Below are 11,132 nucleotides of genomic sequence, written 5' to 3'. Positions count from 1 at the left end.
CTGTCAAGCCTGACTCTAAGAATTTTCAATTATCCCAACCACTAATAAGTATTATCTCTTCATTTCTACAGCTACTTGACTGGTCCTTTCGGTCTCCCACATTGTCCACACATTCCATGTAACTATGTTAATTGCTCCTCCCATTGTCAGAAAAAGCATCGGCCTCGTGACTTCAGAAAAATTCTGGCTTTCATCATAAGGCATCATAATACTTATCAGTGGAAATCCTTCAGTTCCCAAGATATGGTCTAAGTGGTCCAAATTGTTTCTTCCGATCAGTGCTCTTTAACAAGGTTGCCTTCTATGGGATAGGTTTGCTAACGTCGTCCGCAGCTTTCCTCTTTCATTGTGAATAAATAATCTTTCTCAGCTTCATCTTTGGATGTTTGCCTTGAATTTTCGGAACTATATCTTTTTACCGCATCATAAATATGTAAAGCATGTATTTTCTAGAGGCGATACCGTTCACTCCCTCATCATGGCAAGACACCATTATATCTTGTTTACAGGTTTACTTGGACAAAGTTAGCCCCGGCGATATCAGTACAGTTTGTCGATTTAGAAACTGTTTTATGGGATAGCAAATAAGATATATAAGTTCATGAGGAACCACACTCAAGCTTCATTGAAGTAGTGTACTGTAGCATAAACTAACCAATTTTGTCGGATACATTTCGGTGAGTAAATCGAAGCTATCCACATATTCTATCAAATTCTCCAGTACCTCGCACTCTTTTTCTTTTTCTAGAGACATTAATTGAACATATTCAATAGGACAATACATTCTCCTTGATCTCTGCACAACGACTGTCAACGACTGTATGAGACATGAACGTCATTTCCCCCACAAAACACTCAATGACTTATGCTCTTGTAAGTTAGATTGAAATACAAAATGAAACCGAATTCCGTAAAGAATAACATTTATTTTCAGGGTTTGTACAATATACAGCAGTTTGACCTCTATTGGTTTGTGTATGATTGGTGTAGGTTCTTAAGGGGTTTTATCTAAGCATTCCGATGCTTGGGTTAGATCAGGTTGGCAGTCACGAACAACATAATCATCGTTGTACTTATGACTATCGATATATTGAAGTATATTATAGTTAACAGAAGGACTCAATTCTGTAGGGTTTCAAAATTTTCAATTCACCACTGTTGCGACAGAAAGGCTATCATAAATAATCCTCAACTCTTTAACGAGCGAAGATTGATCTTCATTTATTTTTTATTCTAGTCCATTACACAATCAAATGCTCCTGATCCTTTGGATAAACAAGTAGCCACACTAAATAACAACGCATATGCGCGTGAACTCATACCTCACCAACCAATAGAATAACTATGAAAAAGCATAGACGTTTCGTTTTTAATTACGGACTATAATTGAAACAGTGCAGACCATAATTCGACTGCAATACCATATACAATGAAAACATTAAATCATTTGTCGTTTGATATGTAAATAAGTAGGTGTTGTAGCTGTAAATAATTCCCCAAAATCAATAGCTCACTAAGTGTTCGACATTGGATGCTGACCATGTTGTTTAAGTGGACTTGTTTAACTGAAGGCTTTCGGTCATGCATCCGTACCAGATCACGTTTCAACACGGCGTGGGACACAGCTCCTGCGTTTCATTAGCCAGCTTATAGAAAAGGTCCTCGATATATTGGTAACGAATCAAATATATCTTTCCTGCCTCTTCTCGTCTGACTTCTGATTTCTATCTGACTGGGAACGATCGAATATAGAAGGTGCTACTGGTAGCTAGTTGTAAAACTAGAACATCCGTTGCATCGTCAGTGTATATACTGTTGTTCTGGATTCCCAAAAATTCATGCTTTTAGTGGAATCATAAAAGACTCATAATATAGCATGAACCACCGATAAAAGCTTAACATTCTGTTGAATATACTCAGCTGCTGGATAGTGGTCAGTTATGAGTAGATCACCATAGCTGCTACTTCTCCAAAGGTTGAATTCTTTGATCACCAATGGTATTCTCAAGGAAATCGTAGGAGCCACCTCTAATTTCGCAATTTTAAATGTCTACAAAGCTTCAAGACCTCTGAAGATATCGTCGACGAACCCTTCCATAGTTTAAGTTGCGCCTCCTAGACCAGAAGGAGTGATGACAGCAGTCTTGGGGATGTCGTGCGTACCTACTTGTATTTGGGTGTGTAGCGCAAATGATTTACCTTCAAACAGACGGTCATACCTTTCAAGGTAGCTGTGTCTTGAATTTGAGGTGATGTATAGAGGTCTAGAGTGACTCTTGTGTTAACTTGCCAGTAATCGCCGACTGAACGCTGAACACAAGAATCCTTTGAAGGCACTATATGCAATGGGAGTGCCCATAAGCTGTTATAAGATCCAAACCTAAATTCCAATAGGTCTGGATGTGGTTGAATAACTACAGTAAAAGTTTAGAAACTCGTTTCAATCGAAATCAGAACAAAGTGTTTTGGAGTAATAACGGTTCTAAATTTCATCATATATACAAATGTACAAATTTACCTAAACAATATTACTTCCCAGTTATTCAACCGACAATTGATACCAAAAATATTCAATCTAAATTACAATAAATAGCAAAGTGATAAGAAATATATGAAAATTACCGAAAACAGCAAAAGGTGAGCGTTATTCTATCCTTTCTGGATAGATCAAGCAAGATTCCGTTTGAGTGGCTGTTTTACAACACAAAAAGTTTCGATTTCTGGGAAAGTGCTCCAAATTACAACCAAAAATGCACGATCCCAGTCAAACCAAACCGCACAATCAAAGAGCGAGCAGTCAATATGGCAGCCGCCAGAATAATAACAATTAAAACAAACTGGATACAGTTCAGTAAGGAACATAGAGACTCAATAAAAACGATAGTAAAACAAAGAAAATTAAACGTTTCGGTCTTAATTAGCATCAAAAAAGTTAAGAATATATACAAATAAAGAAACCACAAGGAAGAAAACCCAAATGTATGCATGGAGGGATTTTCACTTTCAAAATGGATCCAACAGCTGTTAAATAGTCGGATCGTTTCCAAGCCCATTCATGAGATTGAATTCATCTTCTGCCAAAATCAAGTGTTACTTCGTACCCTATTACATAAATTTACAAATCCCTACCTGAAAATATTTAAATTGGTCTTTTGCTCTAGAGGTTAGTGTACAATTTGCCTTTATCAAAATTTTTGATCCCCTGACATATCCCGCAATCACTCTTGCTAAAATTTTAATATTACTCTATAGTGACCTACTTTTATGACGAGAACGCAAGCGGTATAAAGGAAACATCTATCTATATAACCAACTGTACCAGTGATTGTTTTACTGTACCTGTTTGTTTAAGTGTACAAAGTATATATATTCTTCCTCTGTCTGTGACCATGCATGAACTCTCATACTCTCGGTAATTTCGTTTGAAAGTTTTGGAACGATATCGATATTATTTCCATACAACGAAATCACCAACAAACATATTGTAGGGGGCAGTAAAATGTCAATGAGTCCTAGCCAAATCACCCGCAGCTGGGTCACTGAATATATAACAGATCATTGATTCCTGTCGAAGTCGAAGAAACGAATGCGCATCAGCTAATGATGCGTCATGGACTGGCCCGTGCGGTGGTGGTCTCACTAACATCATGTAGATGGCGTCGAGTCGCGGTTGACTATGATCGCCACTACAAGAAGTTCACGTGCCAGATATCGAGTTGGACCCCTCCGTAAGCCAAAAACCAGAGGGCTGTTGACAGTTGAAATAAGATATATTTTTTGGCGATCTCGTGGTATCGGAGTAACACCGAGACGTGCCGAATTTCACAAGCGGAACTGCCGAACGTACTCAAGGTCGTTCAAGGTCACGGGCGACGGAAGAAAGTGTATGTTTGGTACACTAAAATGAACGAGCACAGCAAAATAATCACCGGCGAAATTGGTTATGATAATAAATGTTTCCACTATACCGCTTGTGTTCTCGTTATCAAAGTAGGTCACTACAATCTCTTTACTCATTTTTACTAATGTATTTACGTAATCACGCCCTTCGTGTTATACAATATACTTTGGTACGTCGAAAGGGCAATCCATGTTAGATGCTGACTGCGAGGTGTGACTTCGAGGTTAGCTGGTTCGTCACACCGTTCCCGTCCAACTCGAGTAGGCCTCCAATCATTCAATATAGATCATCAACATTGATGGTCTACAATATCTTATTACAACCGTCAACAGCCTTCTGGTTTTTGGCTGACGGAGGGATCCAACTCGATATCTGACACACAATCATCCTGTAGTGGTGATCATAGTCAATCACGACTCGACACCAACTACAAATCTTTCAGATTTCTCAACTAAGAAGCACACAGTATTGCGTTACACTAACTCAAATAAATTGGCTTCCAGGTTTATTACATCATCGCTGTAAAAAAAACAAACCCTACACATTGATGTTTGACAACGTTTTCTTGCTTCCAATAAAGACTTTCAGCACATCGATGTAAACTGTTACTAAGTGATTTCTTAATCAAATTTCAAGGTTTACTAAAATCATGATTTGTGTCGAGTTATATGAGTGAAACAGATGGTGCTGTTTGTTATTATTTTTTTTGAAAACATAGTTAATAAAGTGCCCGTAATTACTTTTCGACGCAAACTTAATATTCTTCTTCATATTACAGACCTTGTTGATACACTGTGAAAATTATTTAACATTACTGAAACTCTTAAGTATAAGTGCAGTTGTGATAAAACCCTGGATGGTTTCTTTACAGAAATTATGTATAAATAAGTTGTTTGTGGATGCTGAATGCTTTAAAGAAGCCGACCGGTGTGCGCACAGGAATCCAAGTGATCCTGTGGCCATGGCACGATGTTTCATACTGCTGAGTACACATAAGAGTTTTGTTTGGGTTTTGTACAACTCGGTAAACTTTTCAAGCGTCATTTGGAAGTAGGGTTCTATTCTGTGTTTAATTCTGATACAGTATAGCCATCAACTACAAAGTAAAATTCAACAGCCATAATTTGAAGTTTCCATCCACTAACCTCTGTTTGGTCGGAAAGGCGAGTAGATAACGTTGACTTATACCTGTCTTTACCTGAAATGGTTTTGGAATGTAACTTACACGTAGAATTATAACTAAGAACTGCAAAAGCGACAATCTTGTGTACTCTTTATTATCAAAAAAGATTCCGAAAGCTCCTCCCATTTACACTACCTAGTTTTTTCATAATGAAGGTAGCTGATTACGGTGATTGGGAGTATTGGAATTAATGTGCTATAAATTTCCATGATAGTGCATATTAATGCAGCCAGAAAAAAAGAGCCCAACTAAACACATCATTTTTGGAATTCGTAATAGGTGCACAATCTGGTACAAACTGTAGCTGTAAATGATTCCCCGAAATCAATAGCTCTTTAAGTGTTCGACATTGGATGCTGACCACATTGTTTTAAGTGGATTTATTTAGCTGAAGGCCTTCGGTCATGCATCCGCACCAGATCACGTTACGATTCAGCGTGGGAAACATCTCCTACGTTCACTAGCCAGATTAGAGCAACCGCTTCTCGATATATTGATAACGCATCAAATATATCTTTCCAACCTCTTCGCATCTGACTTCTGATTTTAACTGGTTAGGGGACGATTCGAATATAGAGTGCCACTGGTTATTAGTTGTCAAACTAGAATACTGGTCGTATCTTCAAAACGAATCATCACTTAGTATACATACCACACGATTGTGCAGTGACGAGTGATAGTCGAATAAACTAGAACTTACACAAGAAAACAAACCCCGCAAAAAATATTGCCACATATGACTATGTGTAACATGCAACGAAAAAACGAATGGCATTCATCTAAAATTTGTAAATTTTTGTGTATAATCATATTATAGATAGTTGAATTATTAATTAACGAACTTATATATTAATTTACTTCCTGAAACAATCCCTTAGAATTCTAAATTTTTAAAACTATCTTTTAAAGAGCGAACAATCGAAATCCTACGTGGAATTGCGCTAGTTGCTGTCTTCAGAAATTCTACTGCATAAAGACAAGTTCACTCACATGACGAGATACAAGAACCCAAAAGTAGCTACCAAACTGACTATAACTAATTCAGTCGGATGTCTAGACCACCACATATTGTGCAATATCAAATATCAAAATCGTACCGCAATAACATAAGTCGAGAGCAAAGAAACAATCGGCTCATTCGAACTTGTCATCAAGGTATTGGATATTGGATTAGTGCGGCGAGTTTTCGAGAATGACCAAGGTCGCTTCTGCGGTTCTGCGCATCTGTGAAACTTTCCTTTTTGACTGTGATGGTGAGGGTTGTCACTTTCTTAATGTTTAAGGTGTTATCTGGAATTCTAACGTCCTTATTCCATCGGCTCAAGCGCTTATACAACATTTGCTCGACCACAAAAAGAATGTTTTTCTAATTACGAATAATAGCAGAAGATCTGTAAAAGAATACGTCTCCAAGTGTCATGGCTTGGGACTTCCAGTATCGAAAGTATGATATGAAGTCGATTTATTTTCCTAGAGAAATATAATATGTACAGCTCGTGTCGCTGCCTGTTTTCTTCGGGAAAAAATATCTGATGGGGAAGTATATGTGGTCGGTGAGAGCGGAATTAGCGCTGAATTAAATGAATCTGGAGTATCTCACTTTGGAATCGGAGTAACATCAATCTATTTCACTTCATATTGTCTAGCCTGACTTCCCGGTCGACTCGTCTAATCCTCTTCATGGAGTGGAATTAAGACCAAACGTAAGACTAGTTAGTTATGTTATGCCTTAGGTGAAAGCCGTCCTTGTTGGCTTTGATAGTCATTTTAATTACAGGAAACTGATGCGGGGAACTGCCTACATAAATAATGGAGCTTGTTTCTACGCTACGAACGAAGATGCACAACTACCGGGTGGCAATATTGTTTTCCCAGGTTAGTTAAACTTTTGGATTCATATTGTTCTCTTATGGTTTTGAAGTTCCAACTACCTAGCCAAGCTGACAAGAAGGCTGAAATAGAAGAGGAGAACTAAACAAAGCAAACAATGAAATAAGTTTGGTATATGTGCTGACTATCTGGTGAGACTAATTTATGGACGATTTCCGAACAGTACTAATAAGACCTTGGGGAAATTCATCTGCTAACTGGGATGAAGAAAGGGTTATAAATTATTGTGAGAAGTCATAATTGAGATTAAGAGTTGGAAGTTAGGGTTAAAGATTAAATTAAGGGTCTTCATCACGAACTGACATCACTTATAATGCTGACATGCTATTAAGCCGTGTAGATGGAGGAATCCCGCCCCAAAATCCAAGATTCACTGCGTTAAATGTGACTGGTTCGTCTATAAAATATAATCTCACCCCTTATACAGATACTTCAGAACGTAAACCAGTCATAACTATGGGAGTCCTATATATTCAACGAGAGGTAGTATTACCTCCTCCAAAAAGAGACTCAGTGTTAGATTTATCAAGACCAAACAATTGATTTATCTGTAAAATGTACCATATCCCAACAATTTTTGTGTATTGTGACGATAACGTGTATATCTTATCAGAAAAATCCAGTGACCAGTACAACAATAAAGCCAACTTTAGCACCTCCGTTTACCTGACTCATGAACCAGAAGTTCATCATAAAACAGATAACTGAATGACTATCCGACGAAAAGTACCACAACGACACCAAAATGGCAAAATAACCCTGAATTTTGACAGCGCTTTGTTCTCTAATTAAATTTTATCTAAATATTCCTCCTAAATACAATATCCCATAAAGCTGTTGTTGATGTAGGGAATTTTTTGTTAACAAATTGATACCTTAACATAGATTTGTTTCTTATGGTTTAAATGTTAGCGATGTAGTTGTTTCGCAACTTTAGCCGATCCTCATTTTTTCCATATACCTACGTGTTTTATGACATTTACTAAGTTTCTTAGTTTAATAGACAGGATGATAAACAAATAACAATTGGTTCAGGTTTTCTTTCATTTTCACTGGTCAACTTGAAGTCAGTAGCATGATCCACAGACTTAGGCGCTATCTCAGTATTACTACTAATATTCATTAAAAATTTGACTGAAATCATGAGACGAAAGCTGTAAATTGCAATATATGAAGGCATAAAAATCCTTAGTCCTTACTATGTTATTTCTTGACCACTTACCAGTCCGGAATTCCTCTACATATAATCCTGTTTCTAATTGATATTTCTAGGTACTGGATCCATCGTATCGGCTTTCAGAGTTGCTTCAGGAAAGGAGCCTGTTGTATTCGGTAAACCACATAAACCCATGTTTGATCTACTTTGCCAATGTTGCGAATTGGACCCTTCAAAAACTGTGATGGTTGGAGATAAGTACGTTACGTTAATGTTTTTGATAATAAGTTAGTTTTTTCAAAAGTCAGTTAGGTGTACTAAGTTTTATAGCCATTCTTTCGCATACTATGAGCAATGGGACTTGAATACATTCATCCGCTTTCACTTAAATATCCAGTCTAACAAAATTTATTTGTATATTCCACTAACTTTAAAATTCACACCGCCAACTAAGCGGACATTTTCAGGTGTCATTCACTCAGAAACATATTTGACACAAGACTGTAGAGCTTTTGTCGAGTACAACCTGCTAGTGTACTAAATAACCTTCATTTTGAGTCCATACTTTGTCTTAAATGACCTAGTTCCTATTTCATTATCATCCCACTCGTAATTAATATGCATTTTTTGTCTTCATTAATCGTTGACCCTACTCTAAAACTTTGCATTCGTTTTTGGACCCTGAGTTGTCTTATGGTTGGTTGTTCTTACTCCGTTCAAAATGACATAGACATCAGTGGAATCCATTGTATTCTTTTAATCTTTAGTAATCTAACTTATTCTAACTAGCTCCAATTCAATCATTTAGTCTTGTACCATCGTCCACTTTATTTGTCTGTCAACTCTTGTTGATTCAACTCAGCCCCTAGTTGGCATGACTTGGTACTGGTCAGCAGTCATCGGTCATCAATGGTCGTAGGTGTTGCTATTAAATCTCCCACTAACTACTTGGAGCTTTTGTTAATGTATAATTTCGTGGTTAAATAATTTGCCTTCCAACCAATATCTTGTAGGTTCAAACTCTATCCTACCTACTCCTGTTTCAGCAACCATGTATTATTCTTACTATTATTATCATTATTATTAATGGCTTTATTCAATATTATATGGGTAAAATATAGAATTCTGAGCACAAAGCAAAAAATACTTCCATAAGTTCCTTTTTTTATTTATTGATCGATCCTGACGATAAATATTGAATAATCGCCAGTTAGATGTTAGCAGTTCAGGAATCGACATCTGAATAATATTCGTTCTTTTCAACGCATAATGCCGGCCTCCACGATGTCTCCGATCTCGCTTTTTGTGACTTGTACAGCGATAGGTCCAAATTTTTTCATAAACGCGCCTGAGTATGTTATATGATTAGTACACATGATAATGTGTTAAAACAAACAGAAACATAACTTGTTGAAATATCTAAATGGTAGGAACAGGTAACCCAGATATTCAAGGAGGCCACCAATAGTGATACCACTGGCTCTTACACCATAAAGTTTGGCTCAAAACTGTCTGTGCAAACATGTACGTTACAAATATGTGTAAAACTTTGTCGAAACTATTCCTTGTTCATACTCATATTCAAATATGTTATAAAGAAAATATAAGTCAGATATATTTGTTTTTTGTCCCTCTTAGAAAAGAGATTATATATTCTATTCGTAGTTCATTAAAAAATCGCGTTTTAATTTGTATTTTATATATTTCATTCTATTTTTCCCTTTAACTTTTAGCTTATATACTGATATCGCATTTGGGAATAAATTTGGTTTACATACGATATGCGTCCTGACGGGTGTCACTAACCAAGCGTTAATTGATAAAGTAAACTGTTCACCAGAAGATGAATTATTTCGACCAAAATATGTTTTGCAATCTGTTACGGACATTTTAAATATTTTGAAAGAATAAATCAACTGTTCTTTCCCTCTTGTTTACTCCTAAAATATTTCGCCTTACTTCCTACGTATTTCCATTTACCAGTGATCGTTCTCTAACTAGTTTATTCAAATTTTGTGACCTACATTGTTCTCTTAGTATGTTTTCATGTCCTTCTTTATATTCATATAAAATAAGTGCTTGTAAACATAGAATTGTTTCTTAATGAGATACATCTTGGTATGATTATATAAAATATTGTCACTTTTCCAAACTGATATACTGTTTTTTTCTGGCAGTGATTGTTTACAGTAACTGAGATGTATTTCGTTGAATCAGGATCTCTTCGACTTAATGTACCTATATTTTTTAAAAATTCTGACTGTTTCACTGGAAAATGCATAGGTCATCCAATTGCCTAGCTCATTAGATGACTGAATTAGTGACTACCTAGCTAAAAAATGGGTGTGAAATACTCTCCGACTTCTTTAATTTGAAGATGAAACGTCTGGTGCACCAAATATCTCATATCTCCTCACCTCAGGTCAAGGTGATAAATCCTTTCCATTCGCTTATTTTTACTGATAAGTAGTCTCTTTGATGCTCTCTCTTCACTTATTATATTTAGTCAGCTATAAAATATTAGTGATATTTTATTGCATTGTTAAATCGCCGTTCTGGGCTCACTTTTATTGTCGAATACCTCTTCCAATATGTATTACCCAAATATCTCGTATACACCTAATTGACTATATGTAAATAAGAAAACAATTATAGTCTGGCAGGATTACTACTTATTCAAAAAGGAAAGTGGACAAAATTGTCTATCTGGTTAAAGCGAGATTTCTTTCCGATAAAGCCGTTTACTAAACCTGTAAAACTATTTCCATAGTTATTTAGCACGAATAGTAGTCTAATATAGAATAAATTGATTTGGCCTACAGAGATCTATGGTATTAAAAGAAGCTGCGTAATGAAGAATATCAAGTTGAAAATAGTCAACTGAAGTTTATAGATGCTAATTGTCCATTTTACTGATATAGAGGTGAGGAAGAAACAAACGGGTGACGACTTAATATAAAGTTTCATAAATTAGATTAGGGTAGGTATGTGGGTAGAAGTAA

The 11,132-nt window shown here is 36.3% G+C and overlaps 1 protein-coding gene across 1 annotated transcript; it reads left to right on the top strand.

The window, feature by feature from the left end:
* Positions 1-6,276: 6,276 nt before the first annotated feature.
* On the top strand, positions 6,277-10,285 carry Smp_030220 (putative phosphoglycolate/pyridoxal phosphate phosphatase; the record flags this gene model as incomplete). The annotated part of the gene is made up of 7 exons (XM_018799570.1): positions 6,277-6,337; positions 6,368-6,528; positions 6,559-6,696; positions 6,731-6,787; positions 6,818-6,959; positions 8,247-8,388; positions 9,864-10,285. The coding sequence occupies 7 exons, from the start codon at positions 6,277-6,279 to the stop codon at positions 10,039-10,041; spliced, it is 879 nt and encodes a 292-aa protein (XP_018651346.1). The 3' UTR covers positions 10,042-10,285.
* Between the last annotated feature and the right edge of the window lie 847 nt (positions 10,286-11,132).

The sequence above is a fragment of the Schistosoma mansoni genome, chromosome 3, assembly GCF_000237925.1.
Source record: "Schistosoma mansoni strain Puerto Rico chromosome 3, complete genome".
In the NCBI taxonomy this organism is placed as follows: Eukaryota; Metazoa; Platyhelminthes; class Trematoda; order Strigeidida; family Schistosomatidae; genus Schistosoma; species Schistosoma mansoni.
The sequence above is the reverse complement of the archived record's forward strand: the minus strand, read 5'-3'. Positions and strand labels throughout refer to the sequence as shown.